This window comes from Phoenix dactylifera, chromosome 10, assembly GCF_009389715.1.
Source record: "Phoenix dactylifera cultivar Barhee BC4 chromosome 10, palm_55x_up_171113_PBpolish2nd_filt_p, whole genome shotgun sequence".
NCBI lineage: Eukaryota > Viridiplantae > Streptophyta > Magnoliopsida > Arecales > Arecaceae > Phoenix > Phoenix dactylifera.
The window spans coordinates 6,760,320-6,781,352 of record NC_052401.1 but is presented as its reverse complement, the minus strand read 5'-3'; the positions used below and the strand labels follow the sequence as shown (position 1 = coordinate 6,781,352).

Below are 21,033 nucleotides of genomic sequence, written 5' to 3'. Positions count from 1 at the left end.
CATTAAAATATAGCGGCTAAGGTAAAGTAATAATATGATAAACAAATCAAGGTTGATTCCAGGATTTAAGCTTGTAATTTATGTAAAGTGGAGTATGATCAGGCCCGAGCTTGATCAAACCCAAATCGAGGTTGATCTGAGGTTCAATCTTCTCATTCCCTACTTAGATTGCTGACGTGGATTTCCACGTCACCTTTATGTCCACGTGTACTATAATACAACTCTCTCCCTCTTTTATCCTGCGCCTATCGAGCGCTCGGTACCCAGAGCCATCGTTCATGGTTCATCGAGGGCTCGGCCTTCTTCCGACAGCCGTGCTCCGATCCTCGCCATCGCCACCTCCGGCGAAGGTATGGACGCCGCCTCCGCCCCCCAAAAAACCCTCCGCCTCCACTACCTCCGTCACCGCCACCACTCCGCCCTGATCGAATCCAAGCCCTATCCCTAATCGAATCGAAACCCCAGTCCCACTCGGATCCCACCCTCCAAACGCTGCCCAGGATGATTAAATTCTAGGTTTTAGTGCTTATTTGTGCGGAGCATGCTTCTGACGTTTGGAATGGTTTATCTTTTGCAGCTGATGTTCTGAACGGTGCGAGCGTTTTGAAGAGCCAGATGGTTCCTCCTACTAAAGGTATTTCGCAGTTTTTTTTTTTAATTTAAAATATATGCTTGTTTGGTCAATTGCTTCTTGCTGGCCATTTGATGCAGTGGTCTTTACTCTTTTGTGAATTGTGATTTTCGGCGATATGCTTATGGCTGGTGATAGTTTTGTTGTAAGAAATGGAGTTTGTAATAGGAGTTTGCATGTTCAAAATTGTGGTTTTATGGTAACTGGTCTTAGATATCGGGAGCAAGGATCTCCTTGCGGTGTCGATTGGTGAGAGTTAAATAATGTAAAAGATGAATTAACTGGGCAGTTGGATGATATGCATTGCATCTACAATATGGAAAAATATAATTAGTGAAATAGTTCTTAGCATCTAAACTGTTGTTTGAGTCTTTGAGAACTTTTCTTTTCTTTTTTTTTATTTTTTTTTTTGTTGTTTGTTGATCTCTTTCTTCTTTCATTTGTTAATTAATAACTTCCTGACTTTTTCTTGATTTTACAGCCAACTTTCCTTGCCAAACTTATGATGTAACATGATTTGACAGTTAATTAAGATGCATGATTTGCATATGCTGATGCTCCTTGGGAAACTCTTCTTTTTTTTTTTTAATTATTTTGCATTGAGACTACTTGTGATCATCTGTTGAATGGAAAGGAGGGTATTATGGTTGTTGGAGGTTTAGGTTTTGGCTTTTTGTTGCTGAGATTCGGGTTAATTTTAGTTTTCCCTACATTGTGTTGGAGAAAACAACCTTGAACAAGGTCATTTTTTCCCCGGACTGGTAACACCCTCCTCTTCTAATCTGTAAGCTGCTTCTTGAATTTTTCTGAAGTCATGTTTTATTTCCAATCTCGAAGGATACTTTAAGTTAAAAGAAGTCCTGAACAATCTGTTTCCCTATTGTCTACCTTTCTTGTTGAAACAAATCTTGGTAATTAGTGAATTTGATTAACTTCAGTCCTGAGGGCAACACCTCAGTTTGGTATCTGAGACTTGACTCTTCTCTTGTAAGTTTTGGGTGTTATTGCAATAGCTCTGAGAGTAATACATCAATTTCGTATTTAAGATTCAACTTTGTTCTAAGTTTAGTTTGTTATTGCCAACAGTAATCTGATCAGTCATATAATAATGGAAGATTGTAAAAGACAGCAAGGATATCTCTGATCTTCTACCAAGGATTACTTCCATCTACTTCACCATAATCCTTTGCATCAATTGCTTATGTATGGAAGGATGTTTTGGATCATTTTTTTCAGCTCAAAAAGGACATATTAGATGCTTTTCCTATTTTCTTTTTAAAATGGATTACCTCATTTTATATCACTTTAGGAATTTATGAGTTGTGAATGCTCACCAAATCTTCATTTAGGATCATATCTTAGGGACACCATAGATAGATTAAGGTGCTAGTTTCTATTAGATCTTGATGATGCTCCTTTCAACCCTATCTTACATTTGGTGAAGATTAAATAATGTGGGTGGAAAAATAAGACATGTGAGTACTATAACATAGGGATAACTGCACCAAGTTATACCATACTACAAAACTTAACCATTATAAATTGTTATCTTATGGTAAATCAATAGTACCTGGTGGACGATACCAAGAGATACACAACTTTACAGGAAAATAATACTTGTAAAAACTATGCTGATTGTACAGTATGATTATCATCAACCTGTATACATGCTACAATAGTAGGATGCAGACTGAGGGGCTATTTGCTTGCTATGCTTCATACAGTTGTTTTCATAACACAAGTTTTATTGGTAGAATTTATGAAGCCAGATTTTAGTAGTGACTCATACAAATCCTAGCTTTGTAAATCTAGAAGCTGAGCTATGTTTTGTCAAAACAAAGTTTGGCAAGTAGTCTCTTTGTTAATTAACAATTGGCTCAAAAGCTTAAGCTAATAGGAAAAGGGTCAACAACGAACATTAGGTTTAACGAAAGGTGTTGTTTGGTTTTTGAAATTTATTATGGGTTCTGAGGGCATTGTCATCATCAGTGAGCTTGTCGCCTCTTCTAAGTGATGACTAAATCATAGAAGAGTAAGATGCAAATAGATAAAATGAAATTGCAAATCAAAGGAATCCTGGGGTGATAAGTGATTGCTAAAGAAGCTGTTGTTCTAACTTTTACAAATTATAAAACAAATAATACAGATATCTTTATTGATAATTTGTATATATACAATTAATAAAAATGACCAAGTTGATATACATAATAGGGAGATGGTCAGATCATATATCAAAATTTAACTAGAGAAATCAATAATTATTAAATCATTGATACTGTAGGTAAATGAACTTCAATAATAGGCAAATTAAATATCTTGGAAACTATAGGAAGGCCAAAGAATACAGTTAGGTTAGTATCAAAGAATACAGTTAGGTTAGTATTTTTTTTTTTTTTTGGAGAGAAGGATGGTGGGAAACCAGGAACCCTAACCAAGCTTCTATTTGAAGCAATAATGAAAGAAGCAAATTCAGTATTGGTAAATAGGAAAATGAAAAGAAGGTAATATTGTGAACCCAACCACGAATATATACATAACAAAGATCAAAGACCAAAATACATATTTCAAATAGGTCAAAACCTGATCCAAAATACATACTTCATAGACTTTGGATATCAATACCCTACCTTGGATGTAAACTAGAGCCCTAGATACATACTTCACCATGATTAGAAAACCCAACACCCATAAATGTTCCAACCTTAGAAGTAATGAAAACCGGTACTGAAAAACAATATCAAAGACCCAAATATCTCAGGAACAGAGTATCGTTTTGGACATTATAGTAGGATGAAGCAAGGAAAATTTTAATGCCCAAAGGCACGTACAATAGTGTGTAATCCAATGAAGGGGGTTGCAACTAAGTAATTAACCAAAACATGCCCTTTCAATCCTCAATATGGCTAGGAATAACATATCAACAGAAGCAAGAAACAAGAAAAGGAGGAGAGTAGCACTTAGGGGAAAAGTTCTATGCAAGAAAGATGGGTTTGTAGGTGGGTTTTTGAAGTATAGTTGGTTTAACATGGTAGATGGGTTTGATTATAGGAAAGTCTTATAAGAAGCATATGCTAAGATCATGATTTTTCGTGAGGAAATAATAAAAGGTGTTGGTTTTCCAACATAATCATTAGAAGAAGAAAAGAAATCAGGAGGCATTTTAGATTTCAAGGTGCTTAATCTCTATGTAGAGGTTGGACTATGTATTGCTAGAGTTGGTCTTCACCAGTGTTTGACGAGTGAATCATCAAGTTGGAAATATGAAGAGGTACATGAGGGGAAGGGGGCTCAAAGGGAAGGGGTTTTGAAGAAGGAAAAATTGAGGATTGCAAAACTAATATCAGGAACTGTATTGGTATGTTATCAGTTCAGTATGATTGATATGGCACTATACACATCCTGTACTGACACAAGGTTCCAACAACTTTTCTCACTTCTAGCCATGTTATTGCCCAAAATCGGGTGGTACAGTTCGGTATAAGGCGGTACTGGGCAATTCTGATCGGTTTGGATTGGTACAAACTAGTTTGCTCTTGTGTCAAATCGAACCTTGATACTTTATCAGTATCTTATTGGTACACTATGGCATGGTCAATGCGGGTCGGTACGATAGACCTTGGATGGATGGATACTATGTGGGTAAAAAGGAAGTTGTGCGCGATTGAGGGTCTCCTTATCAGCCAAAGGCATTTCATGAGATCTCATTTTCTGAAAATGCAGGTCCTCAGCTTTTAACAATACCCAACATTTGTGTTTTATAAAGGATCTAGTAAACTTAAAACATTTCTTATCCCTATTTAACAATTGTTTAAGTAAAATTCACTTCCGAATGTGTCTACATTCATTGGTTTTAGTGAAACTATAAATCCAAATAGGCCCTAAGTATGTGCAAAATCAATGGATCAATAAAGAGATGCGCTTATCCCAATGGAATTCAAATTTGCACCCTGCTCGTACTTGAGCTCTAATCTTTAGCTCCCCCCCCCCTTTTTTTGCTTGAGAAAACAATGCTTTAAGTTTTTGACTAGTGATCTTGCTTGTAGCAATTGAGAGTTCAAACCAACAAAGATATTTTCTTGCCATGACCTGAGCTAAATTTGAGTCCAAAAGAGTGTGAGAGGAGGTGATGGGAATTTGGCCTAGTTGACTAATCAATAGATTTTCTACTAACAAAGAAAAATAGGTATGAAAGAGCTAGCACTCTGTTCATCAATTAATGTCCCAAAATGAAAAGTGGCAGTATTCTGGAAAGATTCAAGACCTTGCAACAAGCATGATGTTTGGTATCATAATGTGGTTGAGGTTAGTGATAGGGGAGAATTAATGCGGCAATGAGGAACCTTAAGTTCGGTGGCTAGAATATTAGTTGTTGGTTTCTTTATATTGGATTAAGGGGAAGAAGTCAAGGCAGGATAGTTAAATAACTTACTGTTGCAATATAAATGGTGGTAGTATATATTCTAATTTAACATTTTCTTCACTTGATGAAAAGAAACAATCATCTGAGGTAGCACTAACAATGAAGCTTACATGGCTAGAAGCAGGTCCTAGGATGGCAATTTTCCAATAAATTTGAAGTTCTTGCTGCCTAGGTGCTTAAGTAACAAGTTTCTCAACGGACAGAACAGTCTACTCTCTTAAGGATACCAAATATTTTTATATGTATAAATATGTATTGTAGATGTGTATATTTCCAATTTTTGTTTGCAATATTGATTGCTATGTTATTATTGACAAGATAATGGTAAAATTTCTTTACAAAACAAAAAACTTATATTATCACAAAATAAAAGAAGAAGTAGGTTTGACACTTTCATAAAATCATTTGAAATGATGATGTTGTAGTGTCATGATGGCATTTAGGTGTGTGTCCCAAGTGCTGCCTTTTAAGCTGATGTAAGAAGATTATAAATTGCAGATGAGTTTCTTACTTGTGATCTTTTCCAGTATCCAAAAGAGTCAGCACTTTTGAAGATCATAAAAATCTGTGTTTGGATAACTTTGTCATAAATGTTACAAAAGGTGAGATGGGAAGTTTGTATTATTATTATTATTTATTTCTGCTTTACTACCTATTGTCAGGAGCATCTCTCACGTTTGTTTTGTTCACTTTTAAAGGAGAGAGCCTTCCCTCCTGCTGAATGAATGTTATTTCTTTTCTTATTTCTTCTCAAAATGTGATTAATTTCATTTAAGTGTCACTAATGTTTATATACAATTGCCTAGTTCATATCATCCAAATGTATTGCACATTGACAGCTCTTGTCAAGATTGTAATTTTCAAAGGTCACACTCTTAAAGTGTAACTTATGATTATGTATTGATCTGTTATTTTTAATGCTTGATGTCCTGTAGTTTTAGTTGATGATAATTGATATTTGATAATGTGATATAGGAGAAATGGAACATCCAGAAGATGAGTGTCGGATGGTTGGTGAACATCATGATAAACAGGATGATGAGGTAATGTAGTTCATCTGATTAGGTGATATATTGTAGTCCTTAAGTGCAAATATTAAGTGAAACTAGTAAAAGTTGATCTTTGATTCAAATAGCTAATTATCTCTATTTTGTTTTATATATCAGGATTACCAATATGTATATGGGAAAGCATTTGGTCTTCCTTTTCCTTGGAAATGATTAATGTATTTTATTTTTTAAAAGATGACATGCTATATGTATTGTGCTATATGTTTAGGATAGTTAGGCATGGATCTAAAATGCAACTGTAGGGTTTCAGTCTATACTGCTGCCTGTTGTGTTCTGCAACAATGCTGAGTTTAAGTTTGTATTGCTACTTGGCAGTATGTATCACTTAGATATACATCAATGTAGGCCTCTTCATGGTGATTCTAGATTGTATGGATTGTATAGAGGCGCATACTAGTGTACAATGCTGATAGACTGTTGGCATAGAATGTGTCAATACAATAACATGGTGTGATAGACACTTTAATCATTGAATTTTTGCATATCGAATGGTATTTTCTTGAGTTAGAAACACCTAAGCCAAAATTTGTTTCTGATGATATATATAATATGCTGGGCTTGAAGGTGAATAACAAAATAATTATGATGATGAGAAGAAGATTAACCAGATGCATTTGAGGAAATTATGATTTTGATGAAAGATGAGGAGATTAATTAAATATGAAATATACAATATTTGAGTAAGGTGTCCATCACCACTTGTAGGGGCTGTTTGAGTTTTACTAAAATACATCTACAAAAAGTCTAAAATGATGAAGTTTTACAAAAATAGTCATCTGATTGTTTTCTTAAAACCTGTTTGGCCAAAAACGACTAGTCATAAAACCCGAAAAAATGGGTTTAATGAAAAACAGGTCTTCCCCAGTTTTTCATAAAACCTGTCATATAGTGAATTTTGTTTTATGATCAGCTGTTCAAGAAAAACTCACAGGCAACCAAACAGCCCCTTAGAGTTTTGTATAATGGAGGGCTTTGGAAAAGATGTAAAAGGTAAAGCATTAAAGCAAGATGTGTACTGCTTGGGATTTGAAAAACCATATGAGAAGACAAGAATTCAGCTACTTCTACAAATTCATTAAGTTTTTTTACAATGTGATTGTGGTAACAGGAAAAATGCCAAATGATTGGAGAACTATTGTGGTACGTATCTATAATAACAAAGTTGATGAACAAAATTGCATCAAATATACTGGAATCTTGTAAGCCACACTGCTAGTTATGAGAGAGGATGATGAAACAAAAATCAAGAATGATGACTTAAGCTTTGCAGAACCCATATTTATGCTAGGAAGGTTAATAATGGAGGCTAGTTTCTTGCTTAGTGAAAAGACAAAGGATTTGACTAAGCAAGAAAATACTGTTTTCATGGTCATTAAAAGTATAATGCTACAAATAGTGGTTTCATGGGCATTGTGGAAGATTGCTATGCATGACTTATTATATGGTTTTGAATATTGGGAAAAAAGGCATAGATGATGAACTTGGCAGAGATGACAGTGTTAATACATTTTTTGTAAAACTAAGAAGAATATACTAACAAATAAGTACTAGGATTGTATAAGAATTGCACCAATTGAGGACACTTAAATGGCATGAGCAAGGTAAATATTTTCCTTGTCTGCATAGGATACCTAGGTGCTCGCTTTTGCATCAATTTTGAGTATGAAAGATGATATCAATTTATAAATTTGCACTGAATATCGCCAAGTTGATAACCTCCCTTGACTCACTAGATCTTATTTTACATTTCATGTCCCATTTTGGGGATTAGTGTTAAGTCTTGATACCTATATCAGTATTGGCACCTTACTGGTACAATACATCCGGTATAGTATGTTTCCACACATGTACATACGATATGTCTATTGGTGCCAATGCAATGAAAGTGAGATGTAGTACATGTGCTGGTGTGGTAATGTACCATTGGTTGTATCTATAACTTACCGATACGGTATGATATGACTGGTTCAGTATGGTACTTCAATTGATGTTTTGGATTATAACTATATTGTTAGATTTCTACTTATTAGGTTTTTAAATTTGTTATTTTGGAGCTGCCTTGACCTCGGGGTGCCAGCATAGCACCTAGGCCCTAGGAGGATCCGAGGTTGCCTTTATGTTGCCTGCAGTCTCTTAAGACATTTACAAAGACATTAGGAGGCATCTGTAAGTGGCTTGTGTCTAGGAGTCAATAAAAAGGAGGGGAGACCGAACCTGCAGCATAGATAATGGAAATTATGACAATGTATTAGAAAAGATTTCAGCAATATTTGGGTTAATATTATTATAGGATTGTTTGGCAAATCAGGATCATAATCCCAAATAACCAAGGCAAAAATGGTTGGTGATGGTTAATTTCATACTAAATTAGATAAAACAATATTGTCTTGTTCATTCACTGATTTATGCAAGAACAGACATGGAAGAGGTGATGATTACAAGCTATGCATAACTAGTTAACTACCATCACCAACAAAGAGTGTATAACATTGTCCATACGCAATCCATGAGTATTTCATGCATGAGTAGTTTGTTAGCAATGCATAAATTTTGTGATTTATTAGGTTACTTTGTTATTCTTTTTTTCCCCTCTAATAGTAGTTTAGAGATTCTTTTAGCCAATAAAATATTCAAGTAATTTAGCAATTTGGAGATCATTGATACTATATTTTTAGTGTAACTTTTATGTTTGGTTTTCTCTTTCTCCTTTTCATTGCAGTTAGTATCATCAACTTTTAGTTGTTGGACATGTGCTACTGAAATCTTCTAGACATTTTCTTATCTTTTTCTTGAATATGTTGGGTGCCATTCTGTCATTCTAGGAATGCTACAAGTCAAGGTTTTAAATACCCATGGCATGGGGGGTTGGCCCACCACCCTGCGTTGGGGCAGGGCGAGATGGGACATCCACTATCCTAGGTGGTGAGATGCGGGGTGTCCTGTTTCATAGAAAAATTGGGATGGCCCTGCCCTGTCCTACGATATCTAAAGCATGGCTACAACTGCTGCTCACTAGTGACTCTTAGGGATAAATAATTATAATCTTATTTTGTTATTCAATTTTTTTGCCTGCATTCAATTTTCCATGGTTAGTATTTGTAGTCTGCATTTGTTTTTGTAAATCTCTTAGGCTGGTTGATATTCACCAGATATTTGGTATTAGTATATTTTTAAAATCTTCTGCTGGTTTTCAAGATCAGAACATTCAATTAACTCATAATGGAACCTTATAAATATATTTATATTTTTTTTTTGTAGGAAAGTGCTGCACGTCTTGATGAATGTAAGAAATCAATTGATGTGAAACTTGCTCTCCGTCATAGCAATCTGAATCCTGAAAGGCCAGGTAACTATGTGGTAAAGCACGTCATCTTCATAAATTTTCTTTTTTCCCTCTTTTTTCTGTTCGCTCTGCTGGAAGAAGGTAGGTACTTGGTAGTTAAGTTTAGGTTTAGTGGCTAAGATTTCATGATTTAGATGCCAAAAGATAGATGAGCCCCGTTAATTTGAAGTTTACTAAAACTAAAACAAAACAATTTGTGGATACCCAGACATCAAAATTTGCCCCTCCTCAAATGGAAGTAAGTGATATACCTAATAGCATTTGAGGTGAATAGATGCAATATTTCATCTTGCAAGTAATGGCAAGCAAACAATTAATAGGTATTTAGATTAAATTATTTCCTTTTGCAAGTTCTGGTTGTTAGACCCAATATTAGGAAGTCGGGTGATCATGCCGGTCCTCACCTTATCAATAAAAATGTGAATACGATGATTTAGAAGTCTCTTATTTATCAATTTATGATGATTGGATGGCTTAGGGTTTTAAGTAATGATTAAATGATTGTAGAAGTATTTTCCGTTTTAGGATTGGCATTGGTGCTACCCTCTTTCAGTTCTTCAATCATGTCCTATTTTTATGTGACTTCTCTTTAGCTTTATTAAGCCTTGCTTATAAAGTCATGATTTATTTTTCTGTTTTCGAAACCGTAGTTGACTAAACATAGGTGATTAGATGACGACCTATTCAATTGCTTCACATTACTAGTTTTGTGTAAGTCTGTGGCATTTGGCCTGGTATCTTTGGGCCACCATGTAACTGCCTAGCAGCCCAGATTAAATCTTTGACTGTTCTATATATGGTTCACCTGCATTTATTTTTATATGCTGGTCTCAATTTTTCATGAATGAAATTTACATGCATGTAGTTTTGTCAGCACCTCCTACATACCTTGCCAGTGAAGCTGATTTTCCCCTCTTTCTCCGTCATATACTCATATCCCTTTGAACTAATATCTTGAATGCTACTTAAGTATTGTACTTAACCAGCCTGAGCAGTGGTCAAATTAGATGGCTCTCTTGCATAATATTACTATAATGTTTTTCTTCCAGACTCAGGTTTTCTCAGGATGTTGGACTCCAGTATTAAACGCAATACAACGGTTATTAAAAAGCTTAAACAGATAAATGATGAGCAACGAGAAGGGTTGATGGATGAATTAAGAAGTGTCAACTTAAGCAAATTTGTCAGTGAAGCTGCGGCAGCTATTTGTGATGCCAAGCTTAGAACTTCAGATATACAAGCTGCTGTGCAGGTATCACATTAAAAATTTACAGTTTTGCAGATATCATCTTTATCTGTGTCCAGCCTGATCTTTGTTAGTTATAGAAAACATTTCCAGTCTGTACTGACTGCCTAATAGGATTCTAGGACTTTTAGATCTATCCTTTTAGTTGGTGCATATTAAAATTGTATACCCATATAATATTCCAAAGACTTAGGTTGTGTACTTTGTTGCTTTATTTATCTTGGATTGAGTTTAGCTTTTTGTTTAAGAATAGTCAGGAACAAAAACAAAAATTCATTTCATCAAACTTGCAGTTGTTTCTAAGTATGTTACTTTGTTTTGGACTTATCTGTGGACAAGTTCTCTGAAATGGAGTTGTTCTTGGATTTCATTTTATTACTACAATTTATGTCATATTTGGCCTCCCTCTTTTCTAATCTTCCAACCTGGTTAGCTATTTAATCCTTACTAGGTTTGCCTGAGGAAAACATTTCTTTTTTGAAACCATTTCTGAAAATCTTGGAGCTACAACAACTTTTTTTTTGTAATTATTTGTTTATAATTGTGTTATTCTTAGTTTTGATCTTGTCCATCAGCATCTTCATTTGAGTTGTGCTTGTAGCATGCCTACAACCTTTTTAGTGCCTAACAAGTTGATTCATACTTGGAAGTTAGTCTCATAGAATTGTCTTAAGTAGATTGTAATTACTATAGAGTCGAAGTTTACATTAATTATGCTTTTGTTGTCAAGTTTGGGATTGATGTTATGGGGCACACGATGCCATGTCAACTGTCAAGTGACTAGGTGTTATAAAGAATCTATCCTTGATGTGTGTGCAAATATATGTTTAAATATATGTATTTAACATGCCACCAGTTGGACCTGTTGTGGGATGGGGTTCCCAGTTTAGTCCCACATCGGCTAATCAGCGGAAAGGTCTGTGCCTTAAATGGGGGGCTCAATAACCTCTCCTTACCGAGGGCCCTTTTGTAGGACAAAACCGTGAGGGTAGGGGTAGTACCTCCGCGGACCCCCGCGCCGTTAGGGCTCGGGACTGTCATTGGGCAAAGACCCTGGGCGACCTCCCGGAGACCCGAAGCGGCAATCCCAGAGCGGACAATACCTCGGGAGGGACGCAGATGCTTTTCCTGCTCGGCTGGTGTGTGGGCTGCTGTCGGGGTGAAACCCCGCAACAGGACCTATTGCCTGATAATTTGATAAATTTGGGAAATCATAAGCTAAATGTTACAGTAAATTTGACTTCTACATAGAATTGCCAAAAGTTGAATAATTGGAGTGTCTAGCAAAATCATGAAGTATCTAATAATTCATGAAATTCAACTTGATGTGTTTGCAGAGCACCTTTTGGAACTAGATATCATGGATCTAAGTGCTGATTGGCATGACACAACATGATACATATCATGCTAGTGCTTTATCAGCATGCAACACCAGCCTGGTACTGGCTGCATGTCGTTACTGGGTATGCTGCTGTGTGATGCATGCCAAGCAGTGGCATGGGATGGAATGATAAGAATGATGCTAGTGTTAGGTCAACAATTTACTGGCACAATTCTTCAATCCTTGCTAGATATGGGATGTGGAGGTGGAGGTAGGTGCATAGTGCATCTGGGAGTGGGAGTAGGGTGTTGTAGTTTCATGTTTTAAGAAGGTTGGAGGATATACAGGAGAGGTTGAATCATCATCATGGGCGTGAGATTCTAGAAAAGTAGAGTGCGGAGGAGAGGGCAATTCATAGTGTTTCCATTATTTGCACACAATTCCTGCATAGGCCCTTCATTTCTTGTGAACTGATTTGGATGCTCCGAAACAATTGTGGATGTTTCGCATTGTCAGGTGGATACTTGATAAGGATCCAGCTGGAAATGACCTGAATCAGACTAGTTGATGCTCTTGTTGTATATATTTGCGTCTATTTGCTTGCTATTGTCCCAAACTTCATTCCATAACTCATAACTTTCATCTGACAACATTTGGTGTTATCCATGTTCTTTTACTTCATTCATCTTCTATTATATCAGTCACTATTATCTTGTTTTTTAGATCCACCAAATCTATCAGATGATTTTGACAACTTTATTTGTCATCTGTCTGGATCAATCTTTCCATCTCTCCATCCTTTCTAAATCATTCTTTTGTTATTATTTTCTGGGCCACATCTTCTTCATTAACCTATTTCTGTCATTGCTATGTACTCCAAGTGCAAATACTCTGGAGTTTGTAAAGTTTTCTTTCATTTTTCTATGGTCCCATCTTATATTTTACATGGATATTGACATCTTCAGCTTAGAACTCTATCATCCCCACTTTTGCTAGGTCTCAAATTCTTTTTTGGTTATGTTTTATGCGGAAAAGTTAATATAGAAAGCTGCTTGTTTAAGAGCAGTTTCCAGTTTCTCTTCCTTAGAATTCTCAACGTAATCTATTTGTCATGTCTCAATCTGAGACCCTTTTCATTAATTCCCTATTGGACCATTTCATTTTACCACTGAGTTTTGTTTATGCATCTTTTTCCTTTAGATTTGCCCACACAGTCTGGCCACTTTATTAGATGTACTAACAAGGGCCGAAAGAACATAACCACTGCATAGCTCTTACCCTTTCCTCTCTTACTGATCTTTTTTACTAACCCATGCTTGGTGACCATTCTTTGCCTGAGGATAACTTACGGTTCTTATATGTTATTGTTCTTCTGCTGGTGCTAAGTGTGCATCCAGTGATGCAAATTAAAGCTGATGGTTTTTTCTGATGTTATACAACTGCAGTGAAATTCAGTAATTTGACAGATAAGCCTTTCAATGCATATACTCCATATGTTCTAATGCATATGGTAAAGCTGTCTACACATTCGAGATGATTTATGGTTTATCTATATTCACTTGTTTACGGCATAGTTGCATAATTTAGAGATAATCAACATATACAGTTCAGTTAAAATGAATGGAAACTATACATCACTGAGTTAAGATAATCTTATTCATAATTTTGTGGTTCTTCCTTGCAATAAAATATCAAGTGTTTTTTGTTCCACCTCATTATGATACTTAAGAAAATTAAATCACCGACCCAAAAAAGGGTCAAAATCCTGCAACATTATGAATCAATTTTTATATTTTAAGCATGGTCAGCGGAACTGTTCCGAACCGGGCGGTTTCGCCCATTCTGAGCTGTACCGGTGGCTCACCAGTACGGTTCGAGCCATAGCCTGCTGAACCGATTGGTACCGGTCGATTCAGCCCATACCGTATCGATGTCGACAGGCACCGATATGGTACGGCTATTGATTGGGTTGGAACCAATCAGTTCATGGCTTGTATTGGTACGAACCGGCTCGGTTCGCACCGGTACATACCCATACCCGTGCGAACCGAGCCGGTTCGCACCCGTACTGGCTGTTCTTCATGGGAGAGCGCATGGCTTTATGTTCTTTACGGGAGAGCGCATGGCTAAAGTCACGCGCTAAGTGCCACGTGCTGTGGCACTTTCGATACAGTACCGATTCGGCTCGGTTCGGTACCGGTACCGGACTGCACCGGTATGTCGGTACGGTCGGTACGACGAACCTTGGTTCGAGCTATAAAAATGCCACGCTATCGGAGCCAGAGAAGGAGAAGAGAAAGAGAGAGCGAGTGGGGGAGGGAGGGAGGGAGAAGGAGAGGGGGCGGACGTCGGTGGATGGCCACGGGGGGCTGGCCGCGGCCTTGGCTATCGTAGCCTCGCCGGCGTTCGCCGCCTCTCCTTCTCTCTCCTTCCCCCGCTTGCTCTCTCTTTCTCTTCTCCTTCTCCGGTTTCGACAGTGTGCCATCTCTCGGGGCGTGCCCAGCTCATACTGAGTCGTTCCGCCAGGGGATGGTATGGTGCCCGGTACCGGTTCCTCCAACTTTGATTTTAAGACATCTTATTCTACTAACTGGGAACGTTCACTTATCCCTTGTTTTGGTTATTTTAATTAACTGGTTTTCTATAGGGTCTAATAGCCATAATTAAGTGTGTTTTCTCCACTTGATTGTGGTTGTGTGGAATCCGGCTTCATCTGATTGTTTGTTAACTGTACTGTGCCACTATATTTTGTCATTATATCTTTTATGCTCTTGTTCTTCTGCTTTTTGTGGTGTGATGGTTACCAAAAGAAGAACTCGAGATCAAGGTTGATAAGTCGTTTGCTCGAAAGATTTCCCCCCATGTTAAATCAAGTGTATATGGAATTGGATCAACTTGTTATCTGGAAAGTAAAAAGTTATAGCATTGCTTCCTCAGCATGGAAGATCGATAACTCTTAGTATTTTAGTCTGGCTATATGGACCAGACTTTGTAAACAAATCTTCAAGAAATAATTGATGGTAACATGCAAGTGCTATTAGCTTGTTTGATGCCATAATCTTTTTCTATTTATCTGTTCCTGTTTGTAGGTCTGCTCGTTGCTTCATCAGAGATACAAAGACTTCTCCCCTTGCTTTATTCAGGGCCTCTTGAAAGTTTTCTTTCCTGGAAAATGTGGTGATGATTTGGATGCAGATAAAAACATGAGGGCAATAAAGAAAAGGAGCACTCTGAAACTTCTTATGGAACTTTATTTTGTTGGAGTTGTGGTGGATGTCGGCATTTTTGTAAATATTATAAAGGATCTTACCAGCTTGGAACATTTAAAGGATCAGGATGTAACTCAGACCAATTTGTCCCTTCTCACCAGTTTTGCTCGACAAGGCAGGTACTTCATAGGGCTCCATCAGCCTGGACAAGAAGTTCATGATGAGGTACTAACTGGCATTTGGTAAATGTATGTGCTATTGCTTTTGAAAGTTGACTTAGTGCAAACAATGTTTAGGTCTTGTTTTGCCAAATTGATTGACCTGTTTATGGGAATTTTAATATTGTTGTAATATGTCAATATATGATTCCTTTTTCATTGTAAGACAGTGGAATCCTATTACTTATATAACACCCCAGTGTATCACATTTGTCATCTATTAATCTGGATATCAGTAACGTCTTGTTTTTAAGTATCAACACGTATTATCATATGTGAGTATATGCTTTTGCATTAAGTATTTTGTTTTCTTCTTTGATATATTTAATACTCACTAAGTCTCTACAGAGTAACAGAGGACTACTCAAACTGCTGATTGACTTGATCTTACTACCCATCCAGTGCTTGTGAGGTCATTGCGTCATTATATATCTGTCCTCATAATTGTTTTGAAAAGAGTAAAGTCAGAAGACAGTTTTGATATGCTAATAAATCTCATTGTTGGCTTGTTGCTGGGTATAGTTGCACTGACATGCGGTTGCATAATCCATCTTGTAGATGAAATTAAACCAGTGGGATCATTAAATAAATTTCTTTCTGTTTTGATAGGTTACATTTCATAGAAACTTGTAAGTAGTAAGTTTTGCTTTTATGTACTTGATACTTCAAAATTTAATCCACAAGATAATATTGATAATTAGGTTACCCAGCCAGACATATTATGGTCAATGGTCAGCATTTAATTTACCGAAGATTCAATACCATGAAACATCATGATTGGAGGGCTTGAAGCGGCTGATATTCCTTTCTTGATGATTATGTTATCAAGTAGATAATTCATGAAAAACTCTACTGATTCAATGGCTGATGTTTCCCAAAGATAGTGACATGTGGACATTGGCTTGCTTGTCAATTTGTTCTTCATGTGGTAATAAGAAGTTGGTAATTTTCTTGACTGACCTGTTCAGAGTGAAGGTGGGCTACAATTTGTGAGGGCTGCAGTACTTCAAACTAATGTTTACCAATAGAGATAGAATGTAGAGTTGTCATTTTGGTGAAGAGAGCTTGGAATATCAACCAACTAATATCTCGTGGGAAGCTGTCAACTTTCAAATTATGTTTTGTATTAATCGTGCTCATTGATGCCATCTATATTTACTTAACTGATCAATATCCTTACCAGATTCCTTGGAAGCAGTCACTCTGTTTTTAGTGTGGTTTGGTTAGAGGATTACAAGTTTACAACCATAACAATTGATATATTGATGCTCTTGTGGCGTTGGTGCAAATTAATTAAAATTTATTGGGTGCATTCTTGTGAACTTCAATCTGCCATACCCTTGGTGGCATTGATGCAAGAGGTTGCTGCATAGATGTTGGGATGGTTGTATTATTGGTGTTGAACTTGTTCCTGAACTCCAGTTTCACCCCCTATTTGTTCTGTTGTGCCATATAGATTGTGAACAACTCAAAACATACCGTTTGCTCTATCATATCTTATTCTCATGCATGCTATTACACAGATCAGTTAAGAGGTTTGCAATGATATGATATTCATATATATTAATCTATGCTATCTTTTATTGTTTCATCATGACAGCTAGAGTTGATTTGGAAATTCAAAGAAGATGATTGATTTCTCTAGAAAGTAATCTACCTAAATTAAATTTAACTTTCAAGTTGAATGAAACTCAGACTCAACATTGCATAACATTGATGGTGTAACACATATTTAAGTTCAAGAAGGTTTATTCATTTTTAAGAATTTAACAGTTAAAAAAACACGTCAAGAGATTAATAGGCAAAATGGATATAGCTTGATCAATCCTATTACTGTGATCTATGTGGTCCTCCCCTTATGCAAATTCTCTGTTGTCTTCCTGCTTATTGCATTTACTGTAAGAGTTTGAACTCTGTCCTGAAATGTCTACCAACCTGTATGTATTACCCTTCACATGTTGAGTTCCCACATCAGTCTCCTTAATACTGTTGTTATTCTGTGAGCACTACTTGCTTCAATCACCTGAATCAGTTGTGGAAAATCAAACCTGTAGGGATCGAACGAGAATTGTCTGAAGCTTATATACTTCTTGTTATGAATCAGCACAGGGTATTTGTTATAAACTATTACTCTACAGCTACGCGATAAGGATGGATGGTTTGACCAAGTTAATATCCAATTATGAGGAAAATCCATTCTTTTGCACTTTCTTTGGTCAAAGATTACTTAGTTTATATATAGATTCAGCAAAAGTATATGCTCCAACAAACCCAGAACATTTAATAGCTTCGAGTGACTAAAAGGCAATTGGTATGTCCTGAATGGCTACATTCATAAGTACATATATAAATTATTGGACATAGACATACAGCAGCTCAGGCTCAGCAGACGCTCTTATTCTGTTCGCATAAATGTTGGAAGTTTTTACCTTTTCCTTCCCAGGAAATTTTGTCCCAACTCAAGCTATAAGTCAACTTTAGTCATTGCAGATTATTTCTCCTTATCTTTCAGTTGCTGTGATGGCTTGGTATTGCACTTTGCGAAAATTCAGTGAGAATTCTTCACATGGTTGACGAAAGCTGTGTTCATGTCCCATTTCATTCATAAAGATGGCATTGGGCAGAGAGAGTGAATTGCACCCAAAAACTTGCTGCTGTATACCATAAGTATTGGTATAAAGGCATAGTTGCAGTGCTGTTAATTTCAGATAGTTATTGTTCAGACTTTGTCAATGAGTAAAATTGATTTTTTCATTAATACTGATTTCTTCCATCATCTTTAGCTTCCTATAGCTTGTCAGTGTATCATGTAAAGTAAGATTGATCTATTGGCTGGATGAAACATAGGTCAGTCCTTCTAGGGCTTTCTTAAATTCTTAAGCCTTTTTGTCCAGTTAAGTATTAGATTGGTCACCTTCATTTTCTGATTCTTATTATCTATCTATCTGTCTCTCTCTCTACCTTCTAACTGTATGATTGTGGGTTCCTTCTTCGTCAATTAACTTTTACCATGTCTCTTGCAGTTCTTTAAGGACCTTAATGTCACTGCAGATCAAAAAAAAATCTTCAAGAAAGCATTTCACTCATATTATGATGCTGTAGCTGAACTACTTCAATCTGAGCACCATGTAAGTTTTGGAACTCTCTGCAAATTTGGCTTAAACTGAATATGCTTCTCTTAACCTGGTACATCTGGTGCTTGCTTTGGTTGTACTTCATGTGTTTTATCCCTTCTTTTTGATGTATTATCCTTATTCTTTGATTTTTCCTTCATGTTTATGCAACAACTTGCTAAGAACCTTGAATGATACTGATTTTATTTATGGAGCAGTCTCTTCAAATGATGGAACTCGAGAATGCAAAGATCTTAAGCGCTAAAGGGGAGCTCAGTGATGAGAATGCAGCTTCTTATGAGAAACTTCGGAAGTCTCATGATCACCTATTTCGTGGTGTCTCCTCGTAAGTTTGTTAGCCAAATTTTATCTTTTGATAGTTTGCTTTAAGGTTAATGTCTCATAATTCCTGTTCTGATATCCTTTTTTGTTTTCATGAGTAGATTCATCTCTTCATATATTGTAATGCAAACTCACACACCCTGTTTCTATCTTATTCTATCACTTTGAGCGACCATTATCTCTGTTAGGTACTACCGTCTCTATTCTGTAATTTGCATACTTCTTTTGGTTCCGTTCTCAGCCTTTTCAAGGAGAGAGTTAAGGGGTATGCCAAGTAAAAGTGGGAGTTTTCTTATCAAATTACATAACTTACAAAAATCTTTAATTAGGAGAATATCAACAGCCTTCCATGGTTCCTCATGTGCAGTGCACGTGATGATGATAATTGCTATATTACGTTGCAAACTCTTAGCCTGACTTCACCTTCGTCTTTTACTTTGACTCTCTATACTAGCTCCCTGTTAGTGGATACAACCTTTGCTTGTTTTCTCAATCTTGAAGAAAGTATACTGTCTAATAATGGAAGTGTCCTTTTCAAGTTACATGTGTCAACAGAACAAAGTTTTAATCAGAGCGGAGATCACAACTTGTGGTGCTTTCTTATTCTATACTGCAAATCCTCACACCTCACATGACCTTCATTCATCACTTCATCCGGCAATCATATCTATATGTGCTCAAGGTTTTAATAAATGCACACCCTTTTTCTTGGATCTATACTCTTTTCTCAAGGGAGATAAATAAGAGGTGTGCCAAAGGTAGCAGTATATATATTTATTGAGTTTCATAAATAATAGAAGTAAAATCTTTTAGCTGATAGGATATCACAGTCATCAGTTCTTCTTTTCATGTGCATAACACATGCCAAACACTACTGCTTTGATGTTTGTGCCTGCCCCCCCTTGTCTCACTTCCTGCAATAATTTTTTTTTCTTTCCTTTCTGCCTTTTATTTATTCTCCATTAGCTTCATTGTTATGACCCATCTTCATTCTGATTTTCTCTTTTTTTCTTCTTTCAATATACAGTTTGGCTGAGGCCCTTGATATGCAACCTCCAGTAATGCCAGATGATGGACACACGACTAGGGTAACCACCGGTGTTGAAGTATCATCTTCAGCTTCTGGCAAGGAGTCTTCTTTGCTTGAACCTGTATGGGATGATGAAGATACAAGGGCATTTTATGAATCCTTGCCTGATCTGAGGTTGGTTTTGCAGTAAAACTTTCATCACTGTTCTTTATGCTAGCCTTCAGAACTATTACTAGAACTAGTAGACTCTGATTTTTGAGTTAAAGATACTATTCTTGCTCATCCATGTATGAGATTTCTGTTAATTTCAATCTGTTTCTAGTTCTTTTGATCCAATTTTTGGCTTTCTTTGTGATCAGAGCTTTTGTTCCTGCTGTATTATTGGGAGAAGCTGAGCCCAAGTTAAATGAGCAACATCCGAAGACACCAGAACAACAAAGTGTAAGAATGAAAGGACTGAATATAACTGTATACATGATTCCAATTCATCTTCTGGCATCTCTCCAATGAGTTTTTAAAAGTTTATGGAAAACTATATTGCCCTAAAATTTATGTTATAATTTTAAAGAAAGGACTACATTGTAATCAAATATGTCAGGGAACCAATAGTCTTAGAAGCTGATTGCTCATGTCATGCAGTCATTTTGCTGAAGTAGTAAATTCAGAGCCATTAAGGAGCATGATCAGAGATCTCATTTAGTATCTTTTGTGTATGAAAATGCCTTAAAAATCTGCTCAGAGTTAAGGGTATCTTTAAAGGTGAATTATCCTAGCCTTGTTTTTCCATGGTTAGCTAGTGCTTCTGCTACAAATCTGGAAATGGTAAGATTAATCTGAGTTGTACTCACTAATTGTTTAAGTCTTTAAGATGACTCTGGTGAGCTTTGCTGCATGTCTTAGTTATGAAAATGAGAATTGATATGAAAATGAGAGTGACATAAAAAGGAGCAGAGATGCATTCATTTGCAAAATGTCAGGTTCTTAAACCACCTAATATAAGACTGTTGGGGCATGTATTCATATGCACATGCATATATGTTCTTTTTAGATGCGTCATTGCATTTTTTTGAAGCTGTTGCCTGTGTTTGAC

The 21,033-nt window shown here is 36.4% G+C and overlaps 1 protein-coding gene across 2 annotated transcripts in view; it reads left to right on the top strand.

Annotated features, from left to right (window-relative positions):
- Nucleotides 1–247: 247 nt before the first annotated feature.
- LOC103704946 (regulator of nonsense transcripts UPF2) overlaps nucleotides 248–21,033 on the top strand; it is a 33,814-nt gene continuing 13,028 nt past the window's right edge. For both annotated transcript variants that reach the window (XM_017842239.3, XM_008788479.3), the window contains exons 1-10: nucleotides 248–350; nucleotides 578–634; nucleotides 6,027–6,094; nucleotides 9,380–9,467; nucleotides 10,514–10,716; nucleotides 15,121–15,465; nucleotides 18,482–18,586; nucleotides 18,790–18,917; nucleotides 19,941–20,117; nucleotides 20,303–20,384. In XM_017842239.3, the coding sequence (XP_017697728.2) occupies nucleotides 616–634; nucleotides 6,027–6,094; nucleotides 9,380–9,467; nucleotides 10,514–10,716; nucleotides 15,121–15,465; nucleotides 18,482–18,586; nucleotides 18,790–18,917; nucleotides 19,941–20,117; nucleotides 20,303–20,384 (1,215 nt within the window). In that variant the 5' untranslated portion in view covers nucleotides 248–350; nucleotides 578–615. The remainder of the gene's footprint in view (nucleotides 351–577; nucleotides 635–6,026; nucleotides 6,095–9,379; nucleotides 9,468–10,513; nucleotides 10,717–15,120; nucleotides 15,466–18,481; nucleotides 18,587–18,789; nucleotides 18,918–19,940; nucleotides 20,118–20,302; nucleotides 20,385–21,033) is intronic.